The sequence below is a fragment of the Lepisma saccharinum genome, chromosome 7, assembly GCF_977018435.1.
Source record: "Lepisma saccharinum chromosome 7, izLepSacc3.1, whole genome shotgun sequence".
Lineage (NCBI taxonomy): Eukaryota > Metazoa > Arthropoda > Insecta > Zygentoma > Lepismatidae > Lepisma > Lepisma saccharinum.
Window position 1 is genome coordinate 18,358,963 of NC_139235.1, and position 17,607 is coordinate 18,376,569.

The window sequence follows — 17,607 nt, forward strand, 5'->3', positions numbered from 1 at the left end:
TCCAGCCCCTGGAAAATTACACAAAATTTTCATTGTTCTTCCTTAATGAAGGGAATATAATTGCGAAATCATTTTATTAGTACGAGTTTAAACAATTTATTTTTCTGAGAAATAAGGAATTTTGAATACATTGATAAAATTAAGCAAGCGTCATCAACCAATCACGGTTTTATCGAGCTTCGGCACGCGCCATCTTCGTTTTTGAACAAAGACGGAAAAGTGTGATCCGTGTAGTTGTCTTCAAATAATTATAGGAAAAAATGAGTTCTACGGAGAATAACGCAGAAGTAGCAGTAGACAAAGTGACAGATAAGAATGATAAAACAGGAGGAGATGCAAAAGCGGACGTGAAAGGAACAAAAAGGCCAGCAGAGGTAAGTACTGTTGTTTGTTATACACGCATTTATAGTGTGTAGATGGACGCCGCCAACTACTGTGGAAGTTGCCATTTCATTTAAATTATGTCAACTAAGTTAAACTTTATAGTGTATATTGTTGTAAAACACCGATATTTTTGTCTTTCCGCAAAGCTGTTGTCTTGTTGCGTCATATTTTCCCAAAATAGCTGTGAAAACTCATTGCCTTCAATCGTTGCCATGTGAGAAAAAGCCGGTTAGCCTCATTGTGGAGTGTAAAAATAATGTGTCAATCACTTTTACGTAGGAATTGGGCTTCCATTGATGCAGAAATCGAAGGGAACTAAATTTTTTGGGATGTGGGCCACATTTTATGCGTGAATTTGCGATATTGTGCCGTTAATTGCATATATTACTAGTTGCGCGGTTACGTGATGTACAGCACCCGGCGAGAGGCTAGGTGTCGGTGGATTTTGAACGTGGCGGTCTTTTAATATCTGGAACCTGGCGAAGGAGGCTAGATGAGAATCAATAGGTGCTCTTCATGTTGAAGTACATCGTTCGAAATAATATATAGATTTAGGGATATTAATAAGCCCTAATATATGAACTTGTGGAAATGTGTGGTTTTTTGAATTATTGAATTTTAAGACAACCGTGCGGGTAAATTGATTATAACTGGTAATTGGAATATCTTCAGCATGTTTTCGTGTGCTCGCACTCCGTATGCCATAGCCATGTTGCTCTTTATGATGAACTTGGAACGGACGCTTACCGCATGTAACAACGCGAGCTCTTTCCGCGGGTCATATATATTAACATGGGCTAAAGTTTCCAAATTTCACCGGTTGTTTTCGAAAGGCTTAATGTTGTGGAGTGGCGAGTGATTATGAAATCTTGCGTTCAAGTTTGAAATAATACGAAATGCGTGATCTTCCTTACTGGACTTTCGGTAGGTAAATGCAATTTACGGAGAATTTTTCCACTTATTCGAGTTATATTTTAATGTATTTGTTTTGTATAATTCCTAGCGTGACTGGTTACATTGCTCATTTGAATGATTATCACGAATCAATAATTCTATATCGATAATTTTAATTTTTTGTGACAGAAGTCCGTTCTTTACATAGAAACGTTAAGGGTTTGTATAGCTTGGATAATCATAGGGTCCCCTATTAAGAATTTTGAGTTATTGGTCTGTAAGGCTTTTAAAAGGATATTTCAATATTAATTATTTTTTACTTCAAATATAAAAAGTAAATTTATGAACTTTTGTTTATAGTTTGTAATAACATTTACTTTCTTCCCCATCAAAGTGGAGGCCTCTCAAGCTTTACTGCACATTTATGTTGCATACATATTTTCATGTATTCTATGTTCTATGTATGAACTTTAGGGAATGATAATGTTGGCAATATTTTTCCCATCCTGGAATAAAATGGAAATGTTTTCATCAGTAAATTCAGGTGAGGCTTATAAGTGAACTGATTGGTTGTTCAGTATAGTGTAGGAGTGACTATTATCACCAACACTAAGTAAAACTGAATGTTGTTGCTAGCAAATTTTTAAAAATTCACATGATCTACAACCTGGCTTGGTTTGATACATAGATGTGCATTTAATTTTGTCTGGCAACAAGTAAATTTTTTTCCACACCCTGGACTTTTAAAAAAAGGAAATACTAAGGTGTTCCAATGTAGACTGTTGCTGCTAATATGTCATTTGCCACAACACAATGAAACTTGTAAGTTCTCCATTACACTTATAGATCCATAAGCCTATAATAGTAAACAGTTATACATTATTATTATACAATCAGTATTATTGTACTTTCTTTATACTTGTTTTCTAAATACATAAAAGAGCCCTTACACAGAAGGGGAAAGCTGGGTTGCATTGTAGACTTTTGATTTCACCACCTAGGTTCAAGCCAAAGGGGTAGAAAAGTGGCATCAACTAAGTAGCCCGTTCTAGTTTGCTGCACTTTTTGACACCAGGTGTAGTGCAGCGAACTAGATGCAGCCAGTATGATGGCATGTTGAGTTTCTACGTTACACCTTGCAGATAAATTTTGACAATGATTTTGCAGTCCATGGTTTTCATGCTATGCCTGAAACTTGGGCGACAACTTCTTAATCTACATCATTATCTGCAGAGGATGTTATATACTGTACTCATGCAGATGTCTTGTATGCTTGCATGCGTGACCTTCAGCCATCTTGTGGGTGCAATCATGTTATAGATGGGGTTCCTTAATGACTTTGAAAATGTCCACCTTTTATTGGTTTAAGGGAAACAAGTGTATAAGTCGCTTATTTGAAAAGTAGGAAGTTACTTTATGTGTACATGCTCAAATATTCAACATATTATTGCCTATTTTCATAAACTGGGTAAATATTGTCAGTTTCAAAATAGTTAGATGTTTAATATAAACAAATTAAATAGTGACACCAAACTGAAAAGGCAATACTTAGTCATTTTTTTAAATTAATTGAATATAATATTAAGTGTTTTAAGTCATTCCCTGCAAATTCCTGCCTTGCCTCTGTAACAAATTGTGAAGCTCGTGTTTTGAAATACGAATAATCAAGTGTAAATCACTTACACTACATTTCGGGATGGAAATAGCCTTTCTTCATGTCCTCTGTCATTGTCCATGTCTATTGTCAACAACAAAAGTTGCAAATACGACAGTATTACATCTCTAAAACAGTCACATGTAACTATTTTTGTATTTTGAGTATTTTGTATATAACTGTTCATGTAATCTCTGGACTGAATCTAATCTTGATATTACTCTGATTATATTCACGTTTTCTAACTTCGAATTGAATCATCTACATTGTTATTGATCTCTATGATAAGAAAAGCATCAGAAGGCACTAAAATTCTGAACTGAGGCAGGCAAAAAAAAACCACGGAGAAATACAAAACCAGCACTGCAATTGATGAACATCATGGTAATAATGTTTTGTTAGTGCTGACAATTGTTTTTTGTCAATTTTTCTTAATTTTGTTTTGTACCATCAATGTTTTTTAATTTTTATTATTTTTTTTGTGTCGGAAGCATGCAGTGTGTAGCCCCAGTCAAATCTGACTGCGTACTTTTATAATCTGGCATTGTAACAACTGCAAATGCGTGTACATTAATCAGTGCCATTCACATTGTTATTTTAGAAATTAGTTATTTTGTGAATTTATTTGTCTTTAGAAAAGTATTTAAAGAAGGTAGCCTATCTCAATTTCAAATGTTTTTGTAGAAGTTGTAAGAACCTTGAGGAAACCTTTATATGTCTCCTGGAAACTGACGTTGCTAGGGACATATAAAAATGGCATTTTCATCCTTAAAATTAATTAATTGAGCGATTTTTTTGAATTTTCCAGACAATTTCATGGGGCTCCATAATGGAGCATTTTTACCTCCCTGGCTGCCTTCATTGAGAACATTTATGGCAGTAGGGTTGGGGTTATATGTATATTGTATTTGCCGTTGTGTAAAGATTGATAACTTGTCACAAAATATCTCTTGTGCCTTGTGAAGTTTTTGCAACTAGACAGCAAAGAAACTCATCTTGTGTGAAGTAGCAGTTCCACCCTGTCAACAACCAGGCAACAATTTCTGCCAATAGCCTTTTTGAGTGAACTTGGGGGTTAGCCAGTGTGTTCCACTACCTTAAGGGTCTGTTGGACAAGTCGGTTTCCAAATTTTCCTTTTTTCAGAAAACCACTATGGTATTTTAAAATCTAAAAAAATTTCATATGCTTAAAATTCCATGAATCTTCGTGTAGTTGCCAGTCAGTTCAGCTCATGCACAAAGCAAGTTTTTAATGTCACCTGGCATCATCTATTTTTATGTACAGCCCATGGTTGCCAGACGTGATTTGATTAAATTTATACACACACACACGCACACTTGGTTTGAAAGAAGAGGTATTTGTTGTATGATAAGAAATAACAAGGAGGGCAGTTTTCCTAACTAAACAAATGAGGGAGGAGGTCATATTATTCATCATTTTTAAGGACCCAGGGGATAAATTCCTCCCCCTATGAACTTATTGCCTGCTACAGTCCACTTACAAAGTGTCATCATGTCATGGGTTGACAGCCCCTGGTGTAGATGTGAGAAAAGTTTTCCTTGGTTACCATGCAATAAGTAAGTTGAGAAAGTAAATTTTGCAAGGTTACTGGAACCTTTTACCCTTTGCCTTATCTTTGTTGTTTTCCTGATGATCTATTTTGTTTCAACACTTCTTTTTATAGAAGGCAGCCTGTCTGGTGTATCTGTATAGAAGATGACAAATTTATTATCACCAATATTAAATTTGTCAATTAAAATATATTTTGATCTCTGTACTAGTGTTTTTTCTAATGCATTTGATGGCAGTTTGCAACAAGGCAGTATATTATACAGCAGTGTACAATAGTTCTTGATTGGTTTCATCATAGGGTGATCATGAACCTTCTCTTTGTTGCTTTAATAAGGGAAAATAGAGGGGATGTAATTTAATCATCAGTCATCATTGTGATTATCCAAAAGTGGCAGAAGAGTGATCAAACGTTACTACAGTAGTCTTCAGTTTCATTGGCTTATTTTCATACAAGTCTATTAAAAGTTGATTGGTATATGATGGGATGACTGAAGCATGCATGAACGTTTCATTTTTCTTATTTTTAACATCCCACCCCTTACATTTCATTCCACCCCCCTCAGCAGCCCTAGATTAATCCTGGTGCCATCACTGGTAGAATGTGATGAAAATGTGACTAGAGAGCTGATTGATTGTAGTACTAACAGAAAGGTTAGGTAACAACCAACCTTTAGTATACAGAAATAAAGAAAATAAAACAGGCTTTGAAAGGTATGAAGGGAAAGAAATTATAAATATGTTATGCATTTGAAGTTTTCTTCATGTTTTTGTCTGCTTACAATGCTGAAGGAATTCTGACTCCCCAAACTTCGATCTGACATACTAATATACTAAGGGAGTTAAATGACTCCAAATGAATCACCTTAGTGCGAGCACTGTTAATTTTATCCTGGTTTCATAAGATTTGAATGTGGCACATTCATATCTTGCATCGACTTAACCTTTAGACCGCCGAGCGGGTTTTCCAGAGTGGCCTCTCTTGTCGCTGCCTTTGGGTGCGATTTTTAAATTTTACACTTATTTCAGAAGAACGTTATATCTCTGAAACTATTTGAGCAATCTACTTCGGGTAACTTTGGTTTTGCAGCTAGAACATCAGGGCATGCGACCGTGCAGGAACGAAAATGCCAAGGCCCCCAACTTCAAATGAAAAGATCATAAAAATGGGGAGTTTTTTAACATATTCTATAATGTAATGCACCCAGGAACATGAAATGACTTTCATTTGGTTGAAAAGGACCATTCTTTGAAAATAAGGCTAAAGTTTGCCTCCCCTTCCAAAAGTAGCGGGGGAAGAGGCGGCAAACTACCCATTACTCCCCATTTTTATGATTTGTTCACTGAAAGTGACCCACCCAACTTATGTTATTGGAGTTTTGATTCCTGCAGGATTGCATGCCCTGATGTTCTAGCTGTAAAACCAAAGGTGCCCGAAGTAGATTGGTCAAATAGTCTAAGAGTTATAACATTTTTTGTCAAATAAGTGTACAAATTTAAAATTCTCGCCAGCTTCCATATGTAACTTCGGAGTCGGGTGGATTTTCCACATGACATTTAAAAATTTTATGTCAACATCTGTCAGCGTTTACAACCTCACGTACAGGTATGAAGGTCCTAAAAGCACATGAACTTTTTATCGGCGGACTGTGTCTATACTTTTGATGGTCCACTGGTGGACCAGACCATTGGCCGACTAAGGGTTAAGTTGCCATGTTGAAAGTGGTTATTGATGAGGATGGTGTGAGAAAATTAGGATGAATCCATAGTAGTGGCTTTTTGAAGGGAGTTTTTTTATTCAAACCACCTTCAACCAGTATTATTATTATATTTCATCACTAGAGATGGGATTTATTCAATGGCAAATTGCAGTAAGCAGTACTAAAATAGCCAATGTGTGTCACCTGAAAATTTTCAGTGGCCGCCTGAATTTTTAATGATTCGTTTTCTGTATCATTAAATCAGAATAATAAGTGTTTTGTTATAAATTCTTGCACTCTTGCTAGCCGAATTTCAGTCTACAGTGATATGGTAGTCATATTAGAATGTGTTATAGTTATTCATGGTATTAATTGTGGAACCAGTGGCCGCGGTGGCTCAGTCGGTAACGCGTCTGACTACCATGCTAAAGGTCCCGGGTTCGATCCCCGGCCGGTTCAAATCCGGGAACTTTTCTAACGATGGAAGCGGCCCCGGCGCCCACCCAGCGTCGAATAACATGGGTACCTGGGGGAAACCCTGGGGGGTAAAGGCGGTCAGGGGTGTGATGCTGATCACATCACCCCCACTCACGACCGGATCAAGAAAGTGTGGGGCGTTACCCCCACACCCCCTATACGCCTTCATGGCGTGGTGCTAAGCACAGGGGAGCACTTTACCTTTTTTTATTAATTGTGGAACCACAAGCAAGAAAAAACAAACCTTTGACTTCTTGCACCGAACCCCTGCATGGAGGGGAGTTACAGAGTTGAGCATGCTTTCTTATGGCCCAAGCTGAATGGAACAAGAGAATGCTCCGCAGACACTTTTCCGTGTGGTCACTGAACCAGTTGAGCCTTCTTTAGGAAGGACACTCCAATGCAAGAATGACTTTTAATTCAATCCTGTGTTAATTAATAAATTAAATGTTTAAAGATTAAATTTCAAAGCTTAGTGGGATTCGTGACTTCTTTAGCATTTATTTGCAAAATTATAAAAAAAAAATGCTGGTGCCGCCTGAGTTATTTTTAGTTTTGTTTACCCCTCCCTGCTCATGCCATATTCTTGTAATTGCAATGACAAGGATGAAAGTGACAATAGGATTTGCACCCAGGACCTCCAGTTGCAAAATCTTGTCAAAAACCTCATGCCCTATTTATAAAAACATGCTCTCCAGCCTACTGAAGAAGCCACATGATGTAAAATGGGGAAATATTGGTACATACCTTGTTTTGTTCTACTGTGAAAGTGCTTGCTGTGTTAAACTTTTTGGGGAATTGTCTTCAAATTTTGTGTCTTGAATATAAGTTGAGAAAAATTTAAATTCTGGGCAAGAAGGTCCCCGCAAACTCTGAATAAACCTATGTCAGAGAGCTTTTCAGACGCAACCGCCTTCAGTCTAATGCAGAACATTCACGAACAACAGGCAGAGTAGACAAGATGCACGGTAATGAGAAAACTGCCCAGTTCACGCAACAAGCTAAACATTAAGCTTAATGTGTCTCTTCGTTTTGAAGTGTTACATTGATTACTGGTTTGCTTTCAAGCCACACTTGTCACATAGGCCTGAAACTCCCTAAGAGTGGTAGCTGTTAAGATTTTTTTGGCAGGTGTAAATATATAGAAGTAAGTGACAATGTAAGGCATAAAATGATGAAAGAATGTAAGCTGTGTGGTGGACCATGTCCCTCAGAGGACTGTTGTGCCCTGTAGTTTGTCATTTTTCTGAACCTCTTAACATGGCTGCTATATTGAAGCTTTATAATCATTTTTAACTGGTGAAATCTCTAGATGAAAAATTCCCTGTATTCAGCACTGTCTCCCTTGTAGTCTGAAATAATTTTGATTGTTTATTTTTTATTGACATTGTGGCACCTGCAGGAAACTAGTTCTGTGCCATATTGTTCCTAATAATATTAGTTGTGATAGCTAAAAACATCCTATGCCCTTTTCTCATCAAGAATGCTGGCAGAGACCCATCTGTAAACAATGTCCTAATGTGTAGGCTGTTTTTTAAAGGCTCAGTTCCAAGTTGGTTTAATTTTGTTTGTGTTGTTTGCTGGATGTTCCAGGCTGAAAATCGGATCTATCATGTCGTCACGGTCGTCCTCAAATTTAAAGGAATATATAGTTTGTGCAGGAAAGGCAGATTGCAGAGGAAATGTTCCATCATTTCCTGCACATGTGTGGGTGGAGCATTCTCTGTTATATTAGGTGAAAGAAGCATCAATAAAAGCATTCATTATATACTTGGGGCTTATTTCCCTAAGTTGCCAGCCCCCACCCCCCCAAGGCTTTACTAAAACTAGATTGAATTAATCCTTTCATTTTTTTACTTCGCATATGAGGAAAGAAGGTGCAGATAATGCTTTAAACATAGGCTGAAGATTGAGTGTAGGAACCATCAATCTGAAGACAACCATGGAAAATATCTGCTGAAGCATAATGGTTTACATGACACATTGTTTCTTAAAATATTGTGCCTACAATCAGAACATCATTTTAACTAGCTATAGATATCATTCCTGTGTTTTACCGGTTTCAAAAAAGATCGTAGCATGGATTGGTGCAATGTAGCTTGGTTTGTGGATTAGCTGTGTAGTACGACTTCCTATATAGAGCCTTAATCCCCTACTTGGGTTTATTGATATCTAATTGCTTAGAATTAATGGGCTCCAACTCACCCATAAATATTGGAGAAGTATGAGCATATTAAACATGGTTATATTTGAGACTGAAATTTCATTAATCTCTCATCTCCAATTGGATTTTGAAGGGGTTCCATATTAAGCATTTACATTGCAGGAATTTGAGAGAGGGAGAAATTTTATTTATTTATTTCCTTCCTTCTTTCGAGAGAGAGAGAAGGAAGAAAAGAAGAATGGTTCATTTGAATAATTTATTTTATAGTTTTAGCTGGAATTATATATTTTAAGTGCCTGGAATACTAGTCTGATTTAGGAATCTCCGTAGATGTTTGCCCATTTAGCAAACTTATTCATTTACCAATAACTCTTGTAGTGATAGATATGCTCGATAATGAGAGGAAATTTTTGTATAGCTTTAGGTTAGGAAATTAACAGGTTCGCTGTTGTAATAAGAAAAGATTTCTAAAGATGAGCAATAAAGAGAAGTGTTAAATAATACAAAGAGCAATAACATATTTTTACAGAGAAAGATGTAGGCTTTTGTGTTTCAAAACTTGAATATATGTAGATAAAATCACTTAAATGTGGGGGATAATGTAAGTGTAATTATTAGTCTTCAGTCGTGTCCTTCATTCCTGTGCCATTTTTTAGGTTGACAGTAAAAAGTAATGTCCCAATACTCTTTGAAGTAATGGAATTGAATCAGCTAACATTGAAAAGTTCATGATCATGTAAATTTAAGTCATCCCTTAATGGACATTTTGTAACCTTCATTTCCGAAATGCTAGGCACTTTTTATTTCCGTAATCCACACAAATACAACAAAACTACTCATTAGCGAATTGCTAAAACCAAAAGTGCAGCCATCTCCCGGATGACGTAATGTATATGGATTGGGATCCTTAAGAAACGATAGTCTGAAACCCCACTTGACTGACTAGTTTCTTGTAATTGTCTCGTAATTCTACGTGTGATCATTGTTTTACTTTGACAAACGCACATATCCCAGTATGAAAAATCTGAACGAATTTTTATCATTACCAGCCTACATCACATCCTTTTGCGGTGTGGTAGGCGTTCAAACTTTCCTTCGTCGTGTCCCGTTAGAATTATCGTAATACCCTGGAGGACGAAGTTGAATGATTTTTTGCCTTCGCGAGGTGAAGCCGTTCCCAGATCAAAACTGTTTACAGCGTGGGTGACACATTAAAACCTAATGTCGCGTTTTAGATACGCGTGTAACATTCAGAACTGCTAACTTGATTGTCATTTGTCGCACGCCGTTGTGCCGAAAATCACCCGTAGTAACCTTTGCGATTGTGGAGTAAGAAGCGTGTGGGTAAACGTCGGATGACGAAAGCGTTACGATCGCGGGACGGACGAATCACAGGCGGCCGTTGCTCGCCTCGAGTTTAGTGGTGGGGGAAAGTGAAAACCCAGGAGCTAGCCTCACGAAGGGTACTCGGAAATAAAAGGTGTGTCATCTTGACTTCGCTTTGTTCATTGCTTTATCATGGAACTTCGAATACGGCGTTTAGGTTGGCGGGAAGGCAAGCGGGGCATCTGCACGAGTGCGAGATAGGCGAAGCGGCAGGGGAAAGGGTATCGTTAAGGTATAAATGATTCGACAATGTGCGGGGGTTTTGAACATGTTTTTTGGAGGGGGTCCGCGTTCCCTGTAACGAAACGGGAAAGAACGATGATCAAATCGGAGCGAAAGTGGATTTACGGGGTGCGAAATTGAACTGAATTCGGAGAAGGGAGTTGGTTCATTGCCACGGTATGCACACGTGAGCAAAATTAGGCGTGCTATGGATCTTGCTTTGTACTAGTCTCTTTGACATTTGCTTCCTTCCTTGTACATAATTAAACAGGGAAGAGTTCTCTAATTCTTTTTTTATTTGGGGAATCTATGCGTGGGATATTGTACGTCCTGTGATTTCATTTTCCCCCACCCCACCCCATTGTGACTCGCACTTCGCACCGTTGTCGAATACCCGAAGTAGAGAAAATCTTGTAAAATGGAGAATTCCTTATCGAGCGCGAGAAATAAGAATAAATCTTGCCTTGCTTTGTTTATGCATCTCGGCAAAGTTTTTTTTTTTCATTCAGAGGTTGCGTTTAAATCCTCAAAAGCAGGAAACTTGGTGCGGATTTTATCACGTTCAGTCTACAGTGATCACTATTTTTGGGAGGACGCGGGGCGCTCCACCGAATGACACACTTTACCAAAAGAAAAATACTCCCCATCTAATAAATAATTTGAAATTCCACATGTGGAAGTCGCCTTATCGTAGTCAACTTATTTTTTCTGGATGTGGTCCTACTTGTGCCAGAAAATCCTGGAGTTCGTTTATTTTTAATTTTAACTTCATTACCTTTAACCTTTACTCGTATTATTGAATATAAGGTGCTACTCATAATTTGGTTCAAAAATCGACCCTGCAGCTGATTACAAAATTCCTGTTTTTTTATTATCTTATTATCTTGACTTTTCTGTTAGGTCGGAAATAAGACTAAAGTTTGCATCTGCTTCCCAAAATACCGGGGGAAGAGGGGGCAAACTCCCCATTTTTATGTTTTTTTCATTGAAAGTTGGGGCTGCGGGTCACCCAACCCCTGTTATTGGCTTTGGCGTTTTGATTTCTGCATGGTTGCATGCCCTGATGTTTTAGGTGCAAAACAAAAGTTACCCAAAGTAGATTGGTCAAATAGTCTACGAGTTGTAACATTTTTGTCAGATAAGTACGAATTTAAAAAATAAAATCCTGCTGAAAGGCCTGGGCAAAACCTACTTTCTGACGACCCCCTCGGCCCCTTTTATTGGCTTTGGCGTTTTAATTTCTGCACGGTTGCATGCCCTGATGTTTTAGCTGCAAAAGAAAAGTTACCCGAAGTAGATTGTCCCAAAATGGCGACGGAAGAGGGGGCAAACTCCCATTTTTATGATTTTTCATTAAAAGTTGGCGGCCGCGGCCCCTCTTATTGGCTTTTGCATTTTGATTTCTACACGGTTGCTTGACCTGATGTTTTAGCTGCAAAACAAAGTTACCCGAAGTAGATTGGTCAAATAGTCTGTTATAACATTTGTCAAATAAGTACGAATTTAAAATTCGCCCCAAAAGGCCTGGGTGAAACGGGGTTTACTTTCTGACTACCCCCTTGGCAGTTAAGTTATTAGGGACTATATGCTGTTATGTTTTGACTTTTATGCAGTTTTCGGGTGGTAGACCTACTTGTAATTTTGGTAGTTAGAAAAACTTATGCAAATTTAGCATACAATATAAAAATAAGACCTCAGTTTCTGAATTAACAAAAAAAAATCAAGTTTTAATTCTCTTTCAGTTCTCAAACAATGAATTTTAAATATTGAAACTTTGAGTATATTAGACACTAGTGTGTGTAGGGTATGATAAAATTATTTTAATTATAGTTATAAATTTCTAGTACATTAATCTCACACTTATGCAAATGTATACACACTTTAAATAATTATAAAGTCATTGGTTATGAAAATAGTTTATTTTCAAAATTTAACAATATCTACAGACATTAATTTCTTTGTCAATATCTGTTTTCTAACTCTTGAACGTTCTGGTCCGGGAACTGCTGGAAACAGTAAGCAGTGGAATGCAAACACCAAGGATCGTGATTTTGTTTGGTATTTTTGTATGTTCTCTTTTAATGGCTGCCTTCGATTCATCAAGGTACTTTAAACTTTATTTTTCATAAATCCCTATGCAAAAAGGGTAGTGGTGTGAGGTCAAGTCTTTGGCATATATTGCCAAGTACCACTGACAGACTATGGTTTTCTGTCCAGATCATCTGCACTGAGAGCATGTACTAGTATTAGGCGATATCAACTAGATGATACATTTTCAAGATATTTAGGATATATATCGTGTCAATGTTATATCGTCACAACATTTTGTCAATATACATAGTGTAGTAATATATCATCACTCTAAGCAATATATATTATATCGTCAAGATATTTTAGCAATATATATCATGGAGACGATATATCGCCGATAACACAATACGGAAAAAGTATCATATCATACGTCTGTGACGATTATTAAATTTTCGATGGACACTCCATTTTGACATTCCTTTTAAAAAGTGTGTGCAATTTTAGGACACTCTGTGTATTGAAATTGATTTTTTTTTTACATTTTGGAACACCTTTCTTCTAACTTCCTTCACTGGAACATACTAAAAAAAATGAACTGTCATTCCTAAAGCCAGTACAAGAGCCTTCTACCTCTCCTTTATTCTGAGCCAGATTAATTCAATCTTTACCATGTTGGCAATTACTTTCAGCTCCCATCTTTTTCCGGAAATAAAGGTTCTTCATTAAGACAAACAATTGTCACGTCTGTGGTCACACTTCATCAGTACTGGTCTCACGATCCCTCCACAAGGTTGGGTCCTCCTGTGGACATACGTGTTCTTTTTTTAATGTTAGTTCATCAACTGCACCTAACGAACATTCGTCATCTTCATTGCAGTATCATGAATAATAAAGGGGAGGGGGAATGTACTGTATAATTTAGAATATAGTTTTTCTCATGTTGTAAATTGCCCCAAAAGTTTAATAACATTATATTTCAAAGATGTTAAATTTGTATAAAATTCCATGAACGTTATTTTTCTTCCAGGACAAAGCTGATGATGTAAAGAAGCAGAAAAAAGAGGAGAATGGTGAGGAGGAGGAACTGGAGGATGAAGAGGATGTAGAAGGGGAGGAAGAAGACGAGGAGGAAGAACTTCCAGAAGGTGAAGAAGAGTTTGATGAAGAGGCGGAAGGAGAAGGGGAAGGCGAGGGTAATTGATGCATGCAGGATGCACTAGAGGGGGTTGGCGGTCGAAATATATTTCAGGCGCAACGTCCAAATTATAAGAAACTTGTCTAAAGTAGTTTGTTCCATGGTGGTCATCTGGATCTGTCAACAGATTTCTCTTATTGCTTTGATCTTTTATTATTACCTTCCATTGTTTACCTGTAGGACATCCAGAATGTTAGCCTTGTTTATCTCCTTATCAATAGTTTTTTTTTCATTCTTAATCGTTCCTAGTGTGCTTTTGGCTCATCTTGGTAGATGTAGGAATGATTATCAACACTATCTTGAGAATAGGATTCGTTTATGTAAGTATTTGGCCATTGTCTTTGTAAGGGTGGGGTGATGATTCTGTGGTATAAACTCTTTAACAATTTTTATATGAGCATAGGTGGCTACCATGGAAGTATTTACTATATTAGGTGCACGCTTTCCCCTTGAATCGAGTTGTTGGGTTATTTATAAGACATGTTTTTAAAATGTTTATCTTTTATGCCAGTATGTAAAAATTCTACCAGGAAGGGTGGTGGTGGTGGTTGGTGTAGATCAGTGCATGTTATAGTACATGGTGAGGTGAAATGTATATTAAATGATTAGCTTTTAATCCCATGTAAGTGTTCTGGAGGATCTGCTTAAATATTTCAACTGTGGGGGTGTTGTTCTTATCAACCTGTTGTATAGGAACTATGTGGGTTGTTTCGAGCAATGCTTCTTTTTTTTTTTTAGCTGATTTAAGCCTTTCTTTGCTGCTTTTGGGCTGGATGCTTAAAGTGTGGGGGGGGGGGATTTTTTCTCTTCAGATAACAGATTTTAACTTGACTTTTTTAAAATTCCATATCTAAATCCCCCCAGAGTTCAGATCTCGGAAGACTTGTCAAACTGAAAACTCTGGGTGCAGTAATATTATTTTTAAATATGCCTTTAAATACGTCTTTTAATGTGGAACTGGCAGATTTATTTCTGTAATTTGCCACATTGACTTTTGATTCAAATTTTTCTTGACCTGTGATAAGAAGGTTTATCGATGGATTTTTATGCCAAGTTGATAAAACCAATAGGTTACTGTTCCAAAGGGAACTGCTTCCTGACCTCCAGACGTAGTGTTCAAGTTTTGTGTAATTTTATTTTATCTTAATGATGTTTCTACTTCTGTAAGTCGTAACTGTCCAAATATCTTTGTAAGGTAAATGTTTTCATGGCCGTATGACTTCGTGACAAATTTTCATGGTACTTGTTGATTTTATTGGTCCGAACTGCATGTGGCGGTAACCACCACATCCTTCATCTTCATTTGTTTTTTGATCCATGATTTCTGAGTCAGCCATGGTGGTCTATTCGGTAGTGTGTGACCCGGGTTTGATTCCTGGGGTGGGTAATGTAAGGTTGGAATTCTGCCAGCCTTGTTCCTCACAAAGTGGCTCTGGGAATCACCCAGCCTCGCATCAATGGGTACCTGGGGGGATAAAGGCAGCTGAAACATGATACTGATCACATCACCCCCAAAATGTAAGAGATCAAGAATTGTGTGGAGCCCTAACCCCACATGCCCTAAATGTGCTTTCATGGCACAGTGCTCTGTGTACGGGGAACTTGATGTATGTGGTTTATTCCCTTTTACCTGTGCTCCTGTAGCATCAGTTATTCTGCAAAATTGTCGTATTTCTGAGTAGAACATTGCTTAAGGTGTTTATGGACAATCTCGGCAGTCATTTTCAAAAATTTGTTTTTTATAAAATCAATACAATTTTCCAAATTCTGACAAATTACATCCATTTAGAATTGGTTCATTCAGCAGTCAAGCTTGTTTTGTCATGTGGTTATCTGCAACAGATTTGTGACACTAAGAAATCCATGCAGCAATAAAAGCAAGTTGCTCAAATTCTAAATGGATGTAATTTTCAGAATTTGGGATATTGTAATAATTTTTCATTGAAATTTCACCTAAAAGTTTTGACTCACCTTAAATATTCTTCTAATTATAATTCACTCCTCATTTCAAATGTGATTTGTCATTGCTTGCATGCTTAATGAAAAAAGTGGCTTTTACTGGTAACTCAGCATACTGCTTCGGGTGAGTTGATTCTGAAACTGTATTTTTTTTTTTTTTTTTGTAAGTTCTGCATGTATGCAGACACAATTTGTCTAATATAAATTACTTGTTGCAGAGGAAGAAGACGACGAAGAAGGTGGTGAGGGAGAAGGGGAAGATGGCGATGAAGAAGAAGACGCATAAAATTAAAAACAGACTTTTACCATGACGGTGGTATAATTACGGATTCCTGCCATCCCTTGAGCTTGGGGTTATGGAGTGGTTTTGCAAGACTTAATGTTTATTTTTAAATAGTAAATGAGAACTTCGTACCTGTTTATCCTATTAGTGTGTGTTGTGTGTTCTGTATTACATGTGATCCCCAGCATACGGATAAATAGGAAGAGGCAAAGCATTGTACCAACAGGTGGCCGTCACGTTGACGAGCACCAATCCAAGCCCCTTCCTATGGCGAGAGAGAGCGAGCTAGAGTGTGTGAACTTTTGACGCATGTGGATCTGTGTTCTTGTGGATTGGTGAATTCGGGTAGTCATCAGAATGTCTGGATGAAAATTCAAGCTGGTATTCATTCTTCAGGACCCACTCCTTACCCCCAAGTTTTAGGACGGAACAAAGCAAGGAGAACAATTTTAAAAAGAAAAAGAAACAGCCCAAAAAGTGACTCAAAATGATTTCGTAATTTCTTTTTTTGTGTTATTTGTATTGACAGCAACCAAGAACGTTTAAGACAACTGCAGGAATAGACCGTACTTGAAAGATTGCACATTGTCTTCTTGTCTTAAACCAAATAGAATTTACAAAAGAAAAATTGTCAGGGAAGGGGAAGTCAGTTCATTAGTGCAGGTCATCACCAGTTTGATGTTAATATCTTACTGTGTGAAACATAATGTAACAGTGTTTGTTACTTCCATGTTTTCCCCCTCTTTTTTTTCATTGCATCTTTTTACATTATTTTTCTTTGTCATAGCAAAACTACAGGTTGCATAGAATAGTTAACTTTTTTGACCCATTTTATTGTACAAAGGTATTGACAAAAGAGCCACGAAAAATGACTATCAACAAACACTTCCACTTGCTGTTTACACTCAGTGTGGTATTCAATTTGGAATAGACGACGGGCAATAAATCAAGTGTCTGGACACAGCTCCTTTGTTGTTATTATCACCTGTATAAAGTATTTAACAGAATTTTCTTTTTTTATTGCAATTCACTGTGGTTGTATTGCAAAAAGTTCAAAAAGCATGTTGAAACTTTTATGAAATTGACAACATAGCTAACTGATTCATATGTAACTTGTGTTTGTATGTTCACATTGTATGGCCACTTTCTTAGGATGTAAGGAAAACAAATTGTCATTGGTCTGCCTTGAAAAAAGCTTTGTGCTCATTCCAGATTACAAAAAAAGTTTGTGGTTGTTGTGGTAAAAAAAGTGAAGTCACCAGTAGTCTTCAGTTTCATTGACATATTTTCATAGAAACCCATTAAAAAGTTGATAGGGAGTTGTAGTGATCTGTATAACATCATGGAGTGACTAAAATGGCTAGATTAGTTTAATTGTATTTTTAATTTCAATCCTGTCCTGCATTTGCTTGTATTGAATTCATTTGCATTAATATTTTCTGTAAGATAAGGTTGCAATTGTCACATTTTCAATGACTTCCTTCCTTTTTTCTTTCAGCTCTTTTACATACTTTCTATTGAATAACGATTAATTTTTATCTGAAATACTTCAAAAACATTTCTGACATTTCCATGTCAGATGATTTGCATTGGCCAGGTGTCATGCTGGATCTAGAGACATATTTGAAACAATCTTTTTAGATTAAGAACATTGATTCATTGCTATTGTATAACTAAGAGTACCCAAA

General features: G+C 37.0%; 1 protein-coding gene across 2 annotated transcripts; it reads left to right on the forward strand.

Annotated features, from left to right (window-relative positions):
- Positions 1-158: 158 nt before the first annotated feature.
- On the forward strand, positions 159-17,293 carry LOC145989752 (uncharacterized). Of its 2 annotated transcripts, none has more exons than XM_083125044.1 (3): positions 159-374; positions 13,510-13,675; positions 15,855-17,293. In XM_083125044.1, the coding sequence occupies exons 1-3, from the start codon at positions 261-263 to the stop codon at positions 15,920-15,922; spliced, it is 348 nt and encodes a 115-aa protein (XP_082981170.1). In that variant the 5' UTR covers positions 159-260; the 3' UTR covers positions 15,923-17,293. The 2 variants fall into 2 exon arrangements, with proteins under 2 accessions (XP_082981170.1, XP_082981171.1); XM_083125045.1 differs by having other exon boundaries at positions 165-374; positions 13,510-13,627.
- Positions 17,294-17,607: the final 314 nt, after the last annotated feature.

Excerpts from the sequence above, each read along its gene's own strand:
- LOC145989752 (XM_083125044.1), top strand. The coding sequence starts at position 261 with ATGAGTTCTACGGAGAATAACGCAGAAGTAGCAGTAGACAAAGTGACA. Across the intron at positions 375-13,509 it reads GAACAAAAAGGCCAGCAGAG|GACAAAGCTGATGATGTAAA; the intron begins GTAAGTACTGTT and ends TTTTTCTTCCAG. Across the intron at positions 13,676-15,854 it reads AGGAGAAGGGGAAGGCGAGG|AGGAAGAAGACGACGAAGAA; the intron begins GTAATTGATGCA and ends TACTTGTTGCAG.